The 21245-nt window shown below is 35.0% G+C and overlaps 1 protein-coding gene across 1 annotated transcript in view; it reads right to left on the reverse strand.

The window, feature by feature from the left end:
* The window catches only part of LOC141289412 (NLR family CARD domain-containing protein 3), a 38206-nt gene that overhangs the window by 14740 nt on the left and 2221 nt on the right, over positions 1-21245 (reverse strand). The window contains 2 exon segments of the mRNA XM_073821511.1: positions 14989-14992; positions 17979-19089. Of these exon segments, the coding sequence (XP_073677612.1) occupies positions 14989-14992; positions 17979-19089 (1115 nt within the window).

A 21245-nucleotide genomic window follows, 5' to 3' on the forward strand; every position in this document is an offset into this window, starting at 1 on the left:
GGATTGACTTTAATACATTACAGGCATTAGAACAGAGCAGACATAATAGAGTTAAAAGTTCATATAGTGATTTTACATGCAGAAAAGCTTCAGAAATGTTAAGTGATAGCATTGCACAATGATTATATCACTCATCTGTCCATTTATTTATTGACATGCATCTTTTAATTTAAGGCAATATATATGGACCATGTTTTAGACAGTCAGGGTCCAAATTTTATTTCAGTCCCACAATATGACAGAGAAAACCACTAACATCATCTCATCAACCACTGGCAAACACTATGTGACATTACATATAATGTATTTCAAAAAACTTTATTGTTATTCAAATAACTTTATTATATAAAAATAATATGAGTTTGATGTACCTGCATCCTGAAGAAAGATCTTCATCGCTGAATGCTTCTTTGTCCTCCATGAGTCATTCAGTCAGAAACATTGATTCACTGAAATACAAGAAATATTTAAATTCACTTTGTAATTTACTTGAACTTTACACTGTAACTAACTTGAATATTTTTTCCAAGTTGTTTGCTGTTTGAAATACTAAACTGTAAACAGAGAGGAAACATTATAAGTGATTTACCAATCATTTTTTAAGAACATAAGGCTTACGTGTTCAACCCCAAAAATCAATGATATGCCTGATATGATTGAGAAATTAATATTCTTTCAAGTACTTCATGTTTAAGTTTTTAAAATACTCCAAGAAAGCCTTTCATGGTTACTAATGACAAAGGCACATGAAAGCAGTTCACTTGACTAATGCTCACTCACCTTCATAAAAATGTTGTTTACCACAGGTTCCTGACATATTTGTAGATTTTCCTAAAGTGTTTAATCCCTCCACGTAAATTCCTGTAGATGCAACTAGAAATATTACTATTAATCACTTTGATGCTTGGTATTGAATGAGCACTGTGCTACGTCCGAACAGTTTGCATTATTTTATGTATAATCATTTTACTGTATTAATTAATTTGAAATCATTTTCTTTCTTTTTTTTAAATCATCTTAAATGTTCTTAATTTAGTTTTTATTGTTGTGATTATTATTTTAAATTTTTATGCTATTGTGATTTTAATTCCTTTTTATGTACAGCACTTTGAATTACCATTTTTTATGAAATGTGCTATATAAATAAACTTGCCTTGCCTTGCCTTGGTTTTTGCGAGTTAAACAAAAGTATGTCCTGGTGTAAAACTTCTTCTGTTTGCAAAAGTTGCCAATCCTGTTTTTAAAAAAAATCCAGCTCATCCAGTTCAGCTCTTAAACAGTTTGGTTATGAGAAATAAACTAGTACCTCACTAGTTTTTAACAGTAAACATTTAAAGGCTTTGCGATTTTTAATCTCATGAATATTAATTATGCATGCTTATTTTTTTTATTTTTTTCAGAGATGAGTCTATTTACTAATTTCAAATAAAATATTATTAATGACAACATTATATTAAGAAATACAAAGAAACACATAGCAGACCTTTTTTCGGTCATAAAACTAGCTCTCAATACACCATGATTTAATTTAGTAACTATTTGAGGTCATTTTATTTTTCCATTTTAATTTCACATGTCTGGTACAAATATCATTTAATGTATGGAGATTTTTTTTTCTTTCTGTTATTTACCCAAAGAGAAGAGAAGTAAAATGTGACAACACGCCACATAGGTAGGGCATGTTGTAATATAACCATTTGACAGCTAAAATCGATTCAGTTTATTATTATTTTTTAAATGTACAAGACAAAAATATTTACAGATAATTTTATTTTTTACTAAATTTTAGGTAATTAATACTATTTTGGATTTTTTTACAGTAAACAAATCAAATCTGAAGCAATGCGGGTTAAAACAAAGAAAACAGACGCAGACAAACACTCAGACGTTCAACATTACAAAATGATAGAAACGACAAGACAAAATGACATTTCTTATAAAAAGTTGTCTAGTTAAAATGGCTCAGTTTCCACTATAAGTTAAAGGGCTCATAAAAAATACTCTAAAAAATATCTCTAGTATATGCACTTGTGTCTGCTTTAAATCTTAAGTCTGGGAAATGTAGAAAAAAAGAAAAAAAAAAGAAAAGAAATAATAATAATAAAAAAAATTAAATCAAACTGTTTTATATGTTAATTCATATGTAAACTAGAAGTGATTTGTTGGTTACCTTATGTTTTTAGTTGTGAATGTTGGAATGACTACAAATAATTCACCAAGCCGTATCAATATTTAAATTTTTTTTTTTCAATTATTTAACCTATATGTCCACATACCCATATAATGATATAAATTAAAGTAATTCATTTTTTTAAGTTCTTCTTGTTTCAGTTTTTAAAATACGTCTAGAAAGCCTTTCTCCATAGTAACTCAAGTTAATGAAGAATGCAGCACACTTGACTAATGCTCACTTACCTTCATAAACAAATTACTATAGTTTACCACAGGCTCCCAACATTTGCATAGATTCTCATAAAGTGTTTCTTCACCACGTAAATTCCTGTAAAGGGAACTAGAAATACTACTGTTAAGAACTTAGTGCTTAGTTTTTGTGATTTAAACAATCGTATGCTCTGGTGTAAAATGGCGCACAAAAAAACAATACAAACTCTTTCACTTCTGGCAAATGTTGCCAATCCTGTTTGAAGAGGAAAACCCCAGCACATTTAGTTCAGTTCATAAACAGTCTGGTTATGAGTGAGAGATTAGAACCTCACTAGTCTTGATCAGTAAGCTTTTAAAGGCTTTGAAATGTTTTATCTCACGAATATTAATTATGCAAAAATACAATTCTTTTGGATCCGAAGATTCAAGTATTTAGAAATCTTTTAATTTCAGTAGCACATACCTATTTTTCTGGCAGGTTCTATTTACACAGTGATTTATTTTAGTCACTAGAGTTTAGAAGGAGAGCATGACACAACCAAACACTATTTGGTTTTCCCAGTTTGTGTAAATTCATTCATAATGTCATCATTCATAATATTTTTTATTTCCCCATATTAAGTTCACATATACTAGGTACATTAATAGTTACTTTTTTTTAATGCAGATATTTTTTTTTCTTTATCCTAAGAGAAGGGAAGTGACATGTGACAACATGCCCCCGTAGACCATTTGAGATCTTAAATTCTTAGCTAATCCAATTTAAAATAGGTCAAGATAAAATACTTGTGTCATAAAAAAACAATCAATATAACAAACAAACAAAAAACAAAACAGATAAACACACATATATACCCTTCCCAAAACAGAAAACAAATAACCTGGTAGAATAAGCCCTACCTGTGTAACTTGGATTTAAGCCAGTTAGTTAAACAACCAAACAAAAAATAACTAGAGATTTTTAAGTCTTTATTTTAAATAATCACTTAAAACAGATATGGAAAAAAATGTCAGTATAATTCTTCAGTTTAATTACAAAAGAAACATTTTCTATAAATAGATTCCTTTTTGGTCATATCAAAAGGATTTTTGAATTTTGGCACAATTTATTCCCTACATAATAGTGATATGGTTACTACTAAAAAATTAGATAAATTTCATTATGCTAGCATGTTTGGAAACTTTTAAAACGTGTCTTACAATGTGCCCTGCGTTAGGTGTCCCCCTGAACCATGTCACCCAGACATATCAAACACTCGCCAGTGTCCTGTAACAAAACATCATCTACAAAAAGATAAATCATCACAACATCACTATCAGCATCAGAAAATCTTAGAACAGCAGTAGTCAGCTGATGACACATGAGGGCAATGATATACAACAGCTTTAACTCTGTTTGAGAGCAGAAACAAGATTGCAAGAACAGCCAGAGATTCAGCTCAACAGAAAGAGAGTGATAGTTGTTCTTACCGTTATAATGGAGTCTGGGTTTGAAGAAACACATAAGAAAATGAACATTTATTTCATCAGAACAGACAAACTTTGAGCAGATGGAACAGTCAAATCCAGCTGAAACAAACAGAAGCGATAGAAATTCATTTCATAATCATATTTTTCATATTATTTGGAGATAAAACAAACATATTTATTTAGTATACTTTAAATCTATACAAAATCTGTCTACGTTCCTGGATTTAGGAAATTTAGGAAAGCTAAGAAGAACCGTTGAGTTCAAGAGAAGGTTTTGAAATACCCAATGCTATAAAGCACAAAGCTGCATGACCAAACCACGGTGGAAATGTGGGTGGTTACGCTTAGTTGATCATGAAACACTATCCCCAAATTTCTTGCTGTCCTGGTTGGTGTTAGTGTTGTCAATCCCAGTTGAACAGTGATGTTGTGCTTAACTAAAGGGATGGCAGGGATTACAAGGAGCTCCATCTTTGCAAGGTTGGGCTGGAGGTGATGCTCCTTCATCCAAACTGAGATACAGGCTGACACAGTGAGTTCATCAGGTTGAATTTACAAATTACAAGAGTTAAAAGAAGGAGTGTGCCTTTATAATCTTTCTCAGTGTGGATGTGCACATGGAGAAAAAGAGGGGAGCGAACACAGAATCATGAGGCACCCCAGTAATTAGCTGATGTGACACTTTTTCTTCATCAGGAAACCTTTGATTATTTGTCTATGAGGTGAGATTTAACCCACTGAAGCACCATAACTGTAATGTCCAAGTCGAAATTGTGGACAGATGTATCTGGTAGTTTACAGTGTCAAAGGCAGTCGTGTCCATTCGGTTAAGGACTGATGATATTGAGTTTTGCTCTTTCCAGACATGAAGTATCAGCAACAGACAGCATGAATGTGGAGTGTCTGTTTTAGAAAGTAGGTTGCTCTGTAAGAGAAAAGCAGAGAGGTGATTCACTACTCTTTCAAGGGTTTTGACAGAAAAAGGAGAACAGAGACTTGTATAGTTTTCAACTGCTATAGAATTGAGCGTTGTTTTTTGAGCAGTTGGGTTACCTGAGCCTGCTTAAATGCAGTGGGAAAGTTGCCAGTAATGAAAGATGTGTAGAAGCAGGAGGTGAGGTGTGAAGGGCTTGCTGAAATCAGTAAACCGAACACAAAGTCTGGTGTGTGTGGTTTTTTTTTTAAATCTACAATAAATAAATGCTTCTTCTATAGAGGAAAAACACAGATGCAGGCATAAATGGAATAACACTCAAGGTATATTAGCAAAATCCTTAAGACAAAGAAACAAACAATAAAAACTAGTAGTCCAGTAACGGTGAAAATTATTGTCCATTAGGATTAGTCCACACAGTTCTTAGTCCTTAAACAAAAATTAAGATGATATCTCAACACACACACAAACAAACAAACAAACAACAACATAAGAAGAAAGGCCAAAGGTATTTAAAAATATCCAAATCTTCTCTTAAGTACCCATGGATTATATAGTCTAGAAACATATAAAAAAGTAATCCTCCAGAACAAGCAGAGTTTTCAACCATAGCATGTGCTCTCAGAGTTTGAGCTGCTATGTTTTCTCCAAGTTTGCTTGCATCTACCAACTCCAGCAGGCTTTCCTCTGTTCAGGTGCTCAGCTGTCAAAAAAAGTCCTCCTTCCTACTACAGCAAATCATCAAAATAAAATAAATATCCTGTTAGCTTACCAGTTTATAATCATCAGTGAACTTAAATTTGGGCTTAAAATATAAAGAGTTAGTCATGTACACTTCAACAGAAATCTACCAATTTTTAGTTTTTACTAAAAGGTTGTAGGATGGTTGACACCAAAAACTTGAGACATTGATCTCTGTGTAGAGAGAAAAAGAAGAAAGAGTTTATTTTTCTTCCGATTTTGTCTTCTCTCCATTAGTTGCTGGTTCGTTATAGAATCTAAGCTTCTACAACTTCAATATAGTGTTTGTTTTTAAATCCTTAAACGGGTTGACTCCAGCATATTTTGATGCTTTGTGAAACATCACACATCTGCTAGATTCTTTAGGTCTTCTGATCATTAACTTTTCAACAATTCCCAGATCTAGATTTAACATTATTTTTAGTGATCTCCGACTGGCAAAGTCAAACATCATTAGTGCCGACTTGAATAACAATCTTACTGAATTTGCGTTTAGCATCAGCCAGCACTCTTAAATTTGCCAAGATATCAGGCGCTCTGGCTTCCGGTAAACATTGGACTATGGTGGCTGGAGTCTCTATTTTCATGTTCCGTACAATAGCACTTTCATCAGGTTTCTCAGTGGGTGCTTCACTGAGTGGGGAGAACGTGTTTGATGTTCTGATCGGAAAGGAAGAGTGGTGTTTTGACCCGCGACTATGCCATCTCACAGTCACCCAGTTGCCCTGCTGCACGGGCGTTGTTACCGGAACCGAACAATGTACAGGGCTTTCTGAGCTAGTCGCATCCAAAACCATATTTAAGGCCCTCACATTCTTACTATCCTCTATTAAAGTTTGGATGTGTGTCTCTAGTTCTTAAATCTTCTCTGTCAGCCTAGCTATTTCCTTGCATTTATCACATGTATAACGCTCACTGCCGACAGAGATAGATAAGCTATACATGTGGCAGGTGGTGCAGACAACAATAGCAAGAGAAGAAGCCATTACTCACCGTTTTTGTAGAATGGTTCCAACTTACCACTGTTGTTTTGATGAACTCTTGAAGAGAGGGATGAGAGGAGGAACAACGGAGTGAATAGGACGTAAAAGGAATCCCGATTTGCAAGCTAATCGGCTAACATAGTGCCATAGTCTTAAACTTCATTCTGACATCTAATGTGAGCCAGTAGATTGAGATCCAGAAGGGTGTGAGATGAGTCCTCTTTCACTGATTAAAGATTAGATGTGGATGAGGTGCTGCGCAGTGGCTCTAAAGAAAGACTGAAACCACTAATGTACTGTACCTGTGATGCCTAAGTAAATATTTTTGTTTCCCTAATCTGAACCATCTCATGTAGACAAACCTCAGTATCCATCTATCTATAGAAATGTTGTACCTCAGAACAGATGATGTGTGTTCTCCAGTAATTCTAGTGGTTTGTTCATAAACCGGTCACTCCTCATGGACACACAGCTGAATTCTGGTGAGTTTAATCTCTAACCGTGGCATCAACATTCATTTGGCTTTTACATCAATAAACCTCACACTTTGTTCCTAAACTATTTCTTAGCACAACAATATGAGAAAACCACTCAAAACAAATGAATTGCAAACTCTCAGAACACCATGTTGTGTGACATACAATGCCCTTTATATAACATAAAATTATTTGAAGTCTCTTAAGTACCTGCATCCTGGAGAAAAAATCTCCATTGTTGACTGTTTTTGTATCCTCCATGATTTGCTCAGTCTTTATGGGGCCCCCAAACACTCCTCAGTTGAAATCATGGGGCCCCCAATAATCGTCAACACTCTTCTCCACTTTACTGCGACTGCCCTGGATAAGAAACACCAAAATACAAATATTTTTTCATTTATTTTGGTATTTTGTATCGACTCTCTATATTGACAATTAAACAGACATATCAGCATACAAACTCAATAGTCCATCTAACAATAAATAACTTAATTAATAAAGAAAATTATGAAAACAAAATAACAAGCATGTTTTAATGTTTTTTTACAGTGTTTTAAGGATACCATAGGTTAATGCGGAAGTCTCTTTCAAACGCTTCATCTGAACACTTACTCACTTTATCAAAATATTAGGCAACTAGACACAGGCGCTCAAAATGTACATGGTTTCCTATCAGCTGCGTGCACATTGCTGCATAAGCAACTAAAACAATCACTATTATCCATTCTAAAAGACTTTTTTTCACAATTAAAATAATCTTAAACTCAGATTTAAGATGTAGCAGGTAAAGCAATTTACTTTCACTTTCATTGCTGGCAGCAAGAGAAAAAACCTGGCCTGGACTACAATAAACATTTAAGACCTATATGATATTGGAGCTGTTGGTACTGTAATTTTACAATGGGCAGGTTTGCTGCGGTCTGAGCGTGAGTGCGATTGTTCTTGTCGCCTTCTGTAGCGTTGGTCTGGTTTCAGACTAACACAACAGGAGGAAATGTATTTTGTTGAATATTATTTCAAGTTTTATATACACACTGGAAAAAAATAATAACATCAGTTCAATGATTGAAAAAAATCTGTAAAGAAATAGCTATTCAAAGGTGCATCTCAAGTGTAATTTCAAAAGTCTTCTACATTAATATCTTTTCAATTAAATTAAACTCTTCTTTTGGTTGAAAAAAAAATCCATTCATCAAAGTCCTGTTGATGAAATTGATGAGCCCTTTTCTGCTGGTCTGCTTTTATAAAAATATCTGTAAAAAAAAAAAAAAAAAAAAAAAAAAAACTGTGTGTGTGTGTGTGTGTGTGGAATAGGCTATGAAATTGTTTAAGTAAAATAGGACCTGGAATTTATCTCAATTCAGAGAAATGTCCCTAAATCCACTCTAATTGTGGAAAGTATCTAGCATCGGACCTTTTTTAACTTTAACCTGTGGGATCTTCTGGTCATATCAAGTCAGTCAAGTCACCTTTATTTATATAAAGTTTTAGGAGATCATTGACATTTCTGGCAGCAACCTGAACGTACCATAGTCTTAAACTAAACTTAAACTAAACACTTAAACTACTGTTCAAAAGGGGCGTGACATGAGTCACCTTTTGCTGATTGAAGTGCCATCTCATTCTGGATGATCTGCAAAGGCTTGGTCATGTACATTTCCAAAATACCATTGCAATGCTCCAGTCTGGAAATGACGAGCTTGGATGAGGAGCTGCGCAGTGGCACTGAAGTAAGATTGAAGCCACCTATGATGCCCGAGTCAGAAAGGGTTGACAAGAGGATCTGTTGGTTTACAGTGTCAAAAGCAGCAAAAAATTACAGTAGGATAAGATGAAAGAGAAAGTGACGGGGCTGTGGTGAAGGAGTGCCAAGAGAACATACAGTAGGTAACATCAGTACTTCCAGTATCTGACAATGGCTAATATAGCACTGCAGTACTTGTCTATGTTTTTGCTCTGTGGACTTGCGTAGACCAGAGTAGGTCTTTTGCTGCTGCTTCTGTACTGCTTGCTAAAAAAAGTACTACCTCACTGATCGCTTCACCTCCTCCATTAACAGCTCAAAGGCTAAAAGGATCAAGTGAATCATTTGGATAGCTCTAAACTAGCAAAACTGAACTAACCTTACTTTAACAGGCTTGAAAGTGCAGTTCAAACTTCAGGTCAACAATACACAAAACACAAACCAATGCATAAAGTTTAATTACAGTTATACATAAGCTACAAATCCATATTGAGGAGTGCAGATTTTTATTTTTATTCCTTTTTAATTAATTGCTTAAATACAGATTTAAATTTTCAAATACAATTGGTAATATTATGATTTGGTACAAGAATAAATATTTCTGAAGAAGAAACAAAAGGTTTCTTTGTTTGACTCTTGATCAAGGATTAAATCATTCTGGAAAGTTACACAAACATAACAAACATGCATGTGTGATGGTGACTATGGGTATGTGTCTGTTGATTCTGTTGAATGTGATTTCTGTCTGTAGAGGCTATTTGTTCACCATCAGCTGATGCAGAGAAGGTCAGACTAACATCTAAAACCTGTAAGTGAAACAAAGACTTAGACCACCACTTTAGAATAACTAAAACAAACTATTTGCACTATTAGTCAAATATAATAAACTAACCCTTTGACATGATTTGTTAAAAGTTCTTTTTAACCATTTTGACTTTGATGTTGCATCCAAATCAACATGAATGATGACCCTTGACCCTTATCCATAATCCTGCATAAATGTGATTTTTCTGTACTTGGGTTAGTTTTATTTATAACAACAAAAGTAATAAAAATATTTACCATCATCTTTCAATTGACATTTTCTGAAAATACATGACTATGTTTATTTGTGATCAAATAATGGAAATATTTCCTAGGGTTTTTTTACATGACAGGAACAAACATGTTTAAATGCAGCTTTATTGTGATCATTCACTAAGAAGTGTTGTTAGTTTTACTGCTATTATACCCCAATGCACAATACAAATGATGAACTCACAGTAGGTGTATTACTGACCACTGTTGTAATCTACTGAAGTCAAACACTAAACGCATTTCTATGGATGTACTAGATAGTTATTCTGCGCTGTGATGAAATTGAAATGTGATAATGGCACTGTAAACGAGGTTGCCATTCATGCCAGCTCTAGATGAAGATAAGTAGCAGAGACTGGTGGCCTAAATATTGGCTAAATCTTTTTGCATGAGTGTGCATGTAAATAGTCCGTAATAAAAGTGAAATACTTAAGTCATACTATAAACAAAATCAAACTCTTCTTAAACATGTCTGTAAGTAACTATAGCCAAGAAAGTAAACTAAGAGAAACTGTATCAACTTTCTATTATAATTCAAACAACATCACTACTCACTTAAGCATTTCCAGTTTATAATGTGGATTTTCCTTCAGATCAGAGAGCAGCTTCACATCTGAGTGTCTTAATTTATTTCCAGTCAGATCCAGTTCTCTTAGGTGTGAGGGGTTTGAACTCAGAGCTGAAGCCAGAGTAGCACAACCTTTATATGTGACACCACAATCACTCAACCTGTAGAGAACAATTTAATTCATTCAAGTCATTAAGAACAGATTATTAATTTTAATAACAGCCTGGCAGGAGAATTAATATCTTCTGGAAGACATGCATTACAAAACAGACAATACCATTAAACAGAACAAAACATTTACAGATGAAGGTAAAAGCACTCACCAGTATGTTTTTAAATGCAAAGACTGAAATATTTGTCTCTAGTTTCAATAGTTTCTGTAGCACATTCCAATCATTTACGGCAGCAAATTTAAAAGCTCAAATACCATAAGTACACTAAAAAAAATGCTGGGTTATTTGTTTAACCCAAATGCTGGGTCAGCATGTTGGGTCACTTTATTGGGTTATTTTTAATATTGTACCCAGAAGCTGGGTAGTTTATCTGTAACTAACTAGTTTTAATGTTATTAAAACTGCTCTGTGCCTGTTTTAAAACTTCATCTTATGTCTACAGCATACAGAATGGTATCGTCTGCATATAGGTTTTCTGGCTACAGATATTATGTAAATTTAGAACAGGGTTGAAGACACAGCCCTAAGGGAACCTCTTGGTTAATTGTTAATGGTTCAGATAATTGGTGATCAATCTTTACACACTGGGATCTGTTAAATAGTTAGAGCACCAAGAAAGGGTGATTAAACACACATCTGGATAACAAAATAGAATGATCAATTGTATTTTGGATGCCATCCTTTGTTTTGTTTGTAAAAGCATCATCTGTAAGTTAATTCTAAGTTACATAATACTTGATTATATATGTGATAAGCATTTCAAAGCTTTCATTTGATGTGATTCTAGTAATAGCCATTAGCTGTTAGCCTAGCCTTTATTGGATATGGTGATGATTTAATTCTACTTTGATAAAGCAACTTGTCTATACGAATTAATATCTGTATTCATTGCTATTTTTAGTTATTTGTTCATCTTATTTTTGCAAATTGATTACATCAGTATATCTGAGCCTGTAAGTATCACAGCTACGTGCATTTTGATTATTGTTTGTATGTTGTTTTTTTTTACAGTTTTACTCTTAATCCATAATGTACACCTCGCTGGCATCTTATTAAACGAGAAACTAAGATGAATTTTGACTCTTCGAGTTTGGCTGACTGTTGAATTGCATTCATGAATGCAACGAGAACAGTACAATAGATACCATTCATAACTTTTACAACTGCTGTAGTACAACTAAATGATGAGCAAAAACCACAAATGACTTAAGATAAGATGTTTTGTATTTAAAAAATCCTGTCAATTGCTTTTAAATTAATTTCTCCATCACTTTTGCAACACAAGACAAAACTGAGACTGAATATAAATACAATTTTTTTTTTTTTTTTTGTATTTATACAATCTTACCGTAGTACTTCCAGTTTACACAGAGGATCTTTCAGTCCAACAGAAAGCAGATTCAGTTCTGGTGCTCCAAGTTCATTTCCAGACAGATCCAATTCTCTCAGGTGTGAGGAGTTTGATCTAAGAGCTAAAGCCAGAGCAGCACAACCTTCATCTGTGACTCCACAATAACTCAACCTATAGAGAACAATGACACTCTTTAGTCTTACAGCTCAAATAAGCAGGAACTTCTCTATTAGAAAGAGAGACTAAATCCATGACACAATTAACAGGTCCAGTCTATGGTGATGTTATAGGCCAAGTATGGTAACCCATACTTAGAATTTATGCTTTGCTTTTCACCCATACAAGTTCCTGCACACACACTGTAAACAAACACCCAGAGCAGTGTGCAGAACCGGGGAGCAATTGCATGTTCAGTGCCTTGTTCAAGGGCATCCCAGTCTTGGGTAATCAGGATGGAAGTAGAAATGCATTGGCATGGTTATCAATTTGGAGAAGTAACTGTAATAGGGCTGGAAAAACAAATCAATGCATCGCAAATCGAGAAATGATTCTGCATCGATTCTAAGATGCATGAATGCATCACAATTCTCTCTTGAATTGATTCTGAGCTTTGTTTTTAACAGCAGATGGCACTGCATGCTTTAGAAAATGGAAAGGTATCACATCAATCTCATTTAGTATGGGGCACCATAAGGCCAACTCGATTTCAACCAAGGGGGAACCCTCCCACAACCCCCAAGAATTTCAATAAAAGATTTAAGAGCCTTTAAACTGGTCTGAGTCCTGGGCAACGCTGTGTTATAATCTGACCCTAAGTACAGTTCATACATTTTCTGACCATCTACCAACCATATTTTTGTAAACCATCTGAATCTGTAAAATATATGACTTACATTCATATTTATTTTTGTCCATAAACTCAAAATTAAAGCCAACAAAAACAGTGTAAACACATTTAAAACTTGTTTACAACTCAAGAGTAAGCAAAAGCCATTGCTTATTACACCACTTCTCACAATTTTTAAATTCTCAAAAAAAAATCTAAAAAAATTTACATTTTTAAAACGTAATTGCAGTTGATGTTAAAAGCTCTTTCCACATCTTTTCTGTAAATGTTATCTTACCTTAAGTTACTGGGGGGAAAAAGGGAAACACAGCGCTATATGATACGCGGTGTGGCAAAGTTAATGTGCACTTTACTAGCACTGTGATGCATGCAACCAAGCAAACTTGCAGACACGGCAAATATCAATTTTAGTAGGGTTTACATTATTTGAAGACACATTAACATCACTGCTGAACAACTAAGCTACACTGCTACCTTCAATAAATTCTTCTTTTCAGAAGAACTTTAGTCAAGTTTTCTTTTTGTGTATTAGAGAAATCAAATACAGTGTTGAGCCACTCAACAACTGCTCAACCAAAAACAGTGCAGCCCCTAACTACAAAGGCCACTCTGTTCTTCTCCTGTTCTTCTCTTATTCAGTTCATCAGACAATTACTTGCATTTTGTGTAGAAATTGATAACTTTATGTGTTGTAAATCTGACAGATATGATTCTCTGAATTGCAGTGCAAACTACTGTAACATGGCGACATCCATCACGCATTATAAATCAACTAATAAGATCATTATAAAGGTTTGTAAATGACAAAAGACATTCACTTACACGTATTTGAGAATCAGAATATCAGACAGGTAATCACACTTAAACTAAATAAAAATAAAAATAAAAAACAGAACTTTTGTGGATGCGGCATATCATGTCAAGCGCAACACATTGCTATAGAAATAATAAAGTGAAATAAAACCTATTTTGGAAGCGATTAATCACAGTCAATTTTACAGCCCTAATAGAAAGTGTCAGAATAATAATTTATGTAAATACCCCAAAATCCTCAAGACACATCTGTATGACATTTTATGACACTGGAATAAATGCAGGAGGATGTTGAGAGATTCATACACTCTTACCGCAGTATCTCCAGTTTAGAGTGAGGATCCTTCAGCAGATCAGAGAGCAGATTTAGTCCTAAAGCTCCTAATTTATTCATTGACATATCTAGTTCTATCAGGTGTGAGGGGTTTGTTCTCAGAGCTGAAGCCAGAGCAGCACAACCTTCATCTGTAACACCACAATCATTCAACCTGTAGAGAACAATGACACTTTTGAGACTTACAGCTCAGGATCTACAGCTGAGATATGCAGCAATTTCAAAATCAGAATGAGACTTAATCGACAGATTAACAGGTTCAGTCTAAATTTCAGACTACCACTTCTTCATGGGGCTTGAGAGGGTTCAATATCAGTTTTTATTTTATATATTTTTATCAGTTTCATATTTAAATTTCTATATGTGAGTACCACAAACAGACCTCGGAGGGGCAGCGAATAATTCTAAAAAGGATAATAAAAAAAAAGAGAACTTTAGTGTTGGTGATTAAAGGAACAGGGGTTTGAGCCTCCCAGGCTCAAACTATATGCTTTGAAAAAATGGAAAAATACTCTGTAATACACGACTAATAATAATATATAAATAAATATTAATTATTATTTGAATACCTTTTTTGTTGACCTAATTTTTTTCTCATATACTGTACAGGTAAGATGATTCACATTTAAATGTTCATTATTATTTATTAAGCAAGAAAAGTCAACCTCTACTTTGCAATTTTGATTCCATGAATTTAATTGAGATGCTGCATCGCTGATATTATGTGACAGTTGACTGAAACACATATACCATCCCACATATACCACATTATACCAATTCATTGGCTAGTGGCACTTTACCCCACCTGGAGCCTGGAAAGAAGCTATTTCTCCATTTTGCAGAATGAGAGTGAACACCTAGAAGCAATACCAAGCAACCTACACTATATTGCCAAAAGCATTGGGACACTCCCTTCTAACGAACAGGTTTGACTACTGTAATAATATCCATGAGTACAAATCTTAATGTTTAAGCATATACTGGGTATTGTGTGCTTCTAATTTTATAGCAACAGTTTGGGGGAAAAAACCTTTCCCTCTTTGCCATTCACTCTGACGTTACGTCGAGTGACATATTTGGGATCCCAAATACATCTCTCGACGTAACGTCTCTATTCCCTCCTTAAAGGAACGGGGGTTACAAACGTAACCTAGATGTTTTCTATTCTAACATGACAATGCCTCTGTATAAGGCATTTTCATTTGCTTAAACATTAAGATTTGAAGCTTAAACTGTGACAACAAAACAAAAATCAAAACAAAAATGATAATAATAATTACTTTGGAACTTCACATTTTCAAATTACTACATAAACATTAATGTTTTTGCCGCCACCAGAAGCAGCGTTATGTCAGCTTTGATTGTGAAATGCCAATGGCTTTTGTGTCTCGTGACTGATAGTGTCATGTTAAACAACTTTGGGAATATCTTTTTGAATTAGATATGTGTGGGAGCGAGAACATTTTCAGCAATTAAAACCTTATGATTTACTCTGTTCTTCGCATAAAGATACCGGAGGACTTGGAATGCAATGTGACGTGTTTGTAATACTTTTATACTGCTTTTTATAGTCTAAATATGCTCCAAAATATCTATGAAAGTATTCATTTATATAAAATGATTTTGGCTAATTGGCACTGATAAAAAATGACTTAATAGGAACTCTATAGTGAACCTATAGTGCAGTGCACTGGACACAAGCTGTGTGACAACAATCACACTGGGGATGTTCCCATAGTATCAGCAACACAGCATAGAGTGAAAATATGAAAGGGATGCAGTTCTACAGTCTCTAAAACACTGGGCATAGAAATGTGCACTATTTCTTGCAATGATGTCATTTTTTTGCATGCAACCAAGCAAACTTCTGGATGCAGCAAGTATAAACCAATTTTCAGAAAGATTCAGATAATTTTAAGACTGACATGCTAACATTACTGCTGAAGAATTGTGCATGCACTGTTACCTTCAGTTAATTGGTTTCTTTGGTTTGCCTATTTTATGTATTAGAGAAATCAAATGCAATGACAAAACACTTAATGACTGCTTAGTCCATGGTGTAGACCTGCTTCTACATGGTAATTTCAATATCATATAAAATGCCAGAATCATTTAAGTTTTATATAAATACCCCTAAATCCTCAACACATCTGTATGATATATAATAGTTGTCGCTTTCACATCATCATAAATATAGAACAATTACGTCAACACTTTGTGAAGAATGTAATAAAGATTAAAACAACATCTTCAATTATATGACATGATGCTTTAAATTTTCATTTTCATTTTGTTCATAATGACCATAGGAGTAAAATGGAGGAAAATGTTCATTAATAGAATCTTACCGCAGTGTTTCCAGTTTACAGTGAGGAGCCTTCAGGCCATCAGAGAGCAGATTCAGTCCCAAGTCTCCTAGTTTATTCATTGACAGATCCAGTTGTATCAGGTGTGAGGGGTTTGATCTCAGAGCTGAAGCCAGAGCTGCACAACCTTCATCCGTGACACCACACTTACCCAACCTGTGGAGAACAATGACAACCTTCTGGATTTGCATTCTCAGTTGGGCCCAAAAACACTTCTCCCCAGTTGTGACACCATTGGCAGAGTCAGTGCCAGAGCCCTCCTCGAACATCAAAACCTTGATGTTTTGTGTTGATAATTTCTGAATTAACTGATTATGTAATTGCATGATACATGTTTACCTTACTAATAATGAATAGTTACATCTGATTTTATTCAGACTTCTGAAATGATAGCATTAGTGGAGAACATTAAATCCATGCCATTTCTTATTTTTCTTAGATAGCACATTTCTACTGCCACAAGAGCAGAGTAATCAAGAAAACAAAACAAACAGAATAAAACAGAGCACCATAAAATCCTGATATTTAGGTCTCTACTAAATCTGATTCAAAAGCCAAGATTTAAAAGTGCTTCAAAGCCATTTTAAAAGGTCTGGCTATAGAAAAAGCTGATTACCTTTTCTCGAGTCTAACCAGTAAACATTGCAGGGATGTTTTACTGGTACTGTAAAAAGACCCCCTTTAAGAAGAAAATGAAGAATGTTACATTTATACAGTCTTACCTCAGCTTTTCCAGTTTACAGTGAGGATCCTTCAGTGCATCAGAGAGCAGATTCACTCCTGCTGCTCCTAGTTTATTCAGTGATATATTCATATTTCTCATGTGTGAGGGGTTTGATGTCAGAGCTGAAGCCAGAGCAGCACAACCTTCATCTGTAACACCACAATCCATCAACCTGTAAAGATTGAAGATGCATGGTGAAATGATGTCATATTTTGTATAAATTTACCACTTTTGTTGCTTTGGTAAGATGCATGCTAAAGTCAAAATCATGTTCATGTGATCATCAGTGTAGTGATTGTTGTCAGTGTGACTTACTGAACTGATTTGGATTCTTTAACCACAGGCAGCAGCTTCTGAAGAACTTCATCTGCTGTATTTTGGGATCCAATAAACAGTTTTAGTTTGAAAACATCCATCTTCTGCTCTGATGTCAGCAACACATAAACCAGAGCTGACCACTGTGAAGAGGAGAGTTTGGTTTCTCTTATTTTTCCAGATTTCAGATAATCTTGGATCTCCTGCATCAGTGAATCATCACCCAGTTCATTCAGACAGTGGAACAGATTGATGGATCTCTCTGGAGAGCGATTCTCCCTGATCTTCTGTTTGATGTATTCAACTGTTTCCTCTTTGTTGTAGGAAAAGCTTCCTGTCTTTGTCAGTAGTTCTCGTAAGAGAGTCTGATTGGACTCCAATGACAGACCTAGAAGAAAGCGCAGGAAAAGGTCCAGATGTCCATTCTTACTCTTGAAGGCCTTTTTCACAGCTCTCTGATGCAGCTCAGATAATGAAACATGTAACGCCTTCTTTAAATGCTTCAAAGGACTAGAAGACAGAGTAATAAATACATTTCTGTTTTTTTTCATAAGGGACAGATGTGCATATAGAGCTGCTAGATGTTCCTGGATGCTCAGATGGACAAAGCAGAAGACTTTCCCTTGATACAAGCCAAACTCCTCTCTGAAGATCTGAGTGCACAATCCTGAGTACACCGATGCTTCTGTCTCATTAATGCCACACTCTCTCAGGTCTTCCTCATAGAAGATCAAGTTGCCTTTCACAAGCTGCTGAAAAGCCAGTTTCCCCAGTTTGACAATCATATCTTCATCTTTGACTTTCTTCTCATAGTCCTTCTCATGTTTGATGTTGGTCTGAATGATCAGGAAGTGTGTGTACATTTCAGTGAGAGTCTTGGGAATCTCTCCACTCTCTGCTTCACTGAACATCTTCTCTAAAACAGTGGCTGAGATCCAGCAGAACACTGGGATGTGGCACATGATGTGGAGGCTCCTTGATGACTTCAGGTGTGTGATTATTGTCTTGGCCAGAGTGCGATCACTGATTCTCTTCCTGAAATATTCCTCCTTCTGTAGATCATTGAAGCCTCGTACCTCTGTCACTCGATGGACATACCCAGAGGGAATGAGATCAGCTGCTGCTGGTCTGGAGGTGATCCAGATGAGAGCAGAAGGAAGCAGATTCCCCACAATGAGGTTCGTCAGCAGCACATCCACTGAAGCTGTTTCACTTACATCACACAACCTCACATCACTCTGAAAATCCAAAGACAGACGACACTCATCCAAACCATCAAAGATGAACAATACGTTATATTCATCACTAGATACTTCTATTTCTTTGGTTTCAGGAAAAAAGACATGAAGAAGATCTGAAAGACTGAATGTTTTGTCATTCATCAAGTTGAGCTCTCTAAAAGGAAGAGGAAATATGATCTGGACATCCAGATTTTCTTTCCCTTCAGCCCAGTCCACAATGAACTTCTGCACAGAGACTGTTTTTCCAATGCCAGCGACTCCCTTTGTCAGCACAGTTCTGATGGCTTTGTCTTGTCCAGGTAAAGGTCTAAAGATGTCATTGCATTTGATCGGTTTGTCCTCTGTTGCTGCTCTCCTGGATTGTCTCTCAATCTGTCTCACCTCATGCTCATTATTGATCTCTCCACTTTCACTCTCTGTGATGTAGAGCTCTGTGTAGATCTCATTCAGGAGTGTTGGGTTTCCCTGCTTTGATGGTCCTTCATACAGACACTCAAATTTCTTCATCAGATTTGATTTGATTGTGCTTTGGGCCAGTTGAGTGTCACTGAGAGAAAGATTAAAATAAGCATTTACAACATGAATTAAAGTGACAATTTAAATTGACACCTTCTAATCTAATGATGTCATTATCCACTGGATACAGTGTTATGTAACAGAAGCATAGATGTTATCACACATGGACCTTTATTACATCAGAATTTATTACCGGAAGTGCCCGTCAAAGCAGTGTATCAATTCTTCCAGTTATATATATTTTTCAATATGCTGTCATCACCTAGCTGAATAAAAGCCTTTTAAAATGAGCATCTGCAAGATGATTTCAAAATCCGGACATTTTCAGAGACAGGCAAAGTGATATTCTGCTGATTAATGTGCACAGAATTTTTCAAACTCAATGGAACTTGTAGTTTTAATCGAAACGTAACATTACCAATTTCACTGCACTGTGTCAGTGCTTGTTTAAGTAAATGCTGCATTGTGTGTGAGTCCTGATAAATAAGATCAGAACTAACATATTTATTCATTTATATAAAATTTTAATCATTATTCATTCATTCATTTTTCATTAACAGTCATTTCTCTGTATGTAATTCATTTTTTTTAAATTCTTAATTAATATTCAAAGTCAAGCTGTCAACGTTTTATACCATTTAAGATCAATTAGCCAAAATGCTCAACATGTGCTCAAAATGCTCAACCCTGTGCATTCATTCATCTATGTTAATACTGCTCTTACAAAAATTAAACATGGTATGTGTAGTAAAACATAATAAAACATGGTTACTGCATATTTACTATAGTAAAACCATGGTAATTGTTTGTAAGGATGTTTATCAGTAAAATGAATTAAAAAATGTAAACAGGTATGAAATATGATCAGTAAAAGTAACATTGTTAATGAGAAGATGAACTTGACTGTGGCAGGTTAGTTGGGAAATACATTTATTTATTCAGAATGCACATTTGGAAGGGAAATTTATTTATAGGAACATTTCATCAGTTGATATGAGATGTAGGCCTACACATCCTCAGTTTGTAATTTCATTCTCCATGCAACTGTGCCCCCGCATAATATTTTAGATGGACTTTAATTCATCCTACGCATCTCATCTGTGTTGTCAGGAAATCGTGAAAACTGAGGCAGTGTGTCATTGCTTAGAACAAAAGCAGCCACTTACACTGCAGTAACACCAGCGGTATATTCAGTTACACAGAAGTACATCAAGACAATGATTACATATTAATTTCCCAAATGTTGACATAAATAATATCTGCTTAAGTCGGGCTGATTTATAATATGAAAAAGCATGAAACTAAATGAACCATCTGATTAACAAGACAGAATGTTGATCAAAACTCCTTTGGGGGTTTGTCAACCATGCAGAATTTAAAACAAGATAATGCAAACAAATCATCAGACTAGTCTTGTCCAAGAGCATGATGATGTCTAGTCTTATTTTATTTTCCTTTTTTCCATAAAAGTCAGAGGAACCAAGTTCAAGCAGCCACCTGGTCCACACTAATCTAGCCTTTGGACGCAGACCGCAGAAATCATTAAAAGCTGCAATTTTAGGTGAAATTAGGGTAATCTGCGTTGAGATTTCAATTAATTTAGTTAGTAGATTTGTTCACTGAAAACAGCTGAAAGCCTGTAAATTTTGCCAGTAAACCTGATTTGCAATGGTGGTTGAATAATTTTGATTGCAGCTGTATAAGCTCTCAGTTCTCTCTTATCCCTTGTATGTTCACATTGTTTGCTGTTTTTCCTTGCATTTTCTGTGTTTTGTATGCACTTGTGATTAAAAGTATATTTCTTGGCATTATTCCCAAAGAACTTATACTGACAAGAAGTGAAAGTCAATAGAACGTTCCATTGCAACAGCGGCGCCCAGTAGCAGCCCTACGCTTCCGCCATTTTGGAGTGAAAGCCACTCGGCAGTCCACTACCTCCATGCTGTCACTATGGCAAATATCAGCTGCTTTGTTTAAAAAAAAAAAAAGAAAGTACTTTAAAGCTAAAATACACAACCTGAATCATGACAACATTTTTAAATATATATTTTTTTACTCCTTTCCGTTTATTTCTTAAGAATTTTTGTATTATATTAGGCTACTTCTGTTAATTACTAAACCATAACTCGTTTGTTATTAAAAGGATTTTTGTATGTTTTGTACGTACCCTAACCTTTGTTATTAATG

This window comes from Garra rufa, chromosome 17 (genome assembly GCF_049309525.1).
Source record: "Garra rufa chromosome 17, GarRuf1.0, whole genome shotgun sequence".
Taxonomy (NCBI): domain Eukaryota; kingdom Metazoa; phylum Chordata; class Actinopteri; order Cypriniformes; family Cyprinidae; genus Garra; species Garra rufa.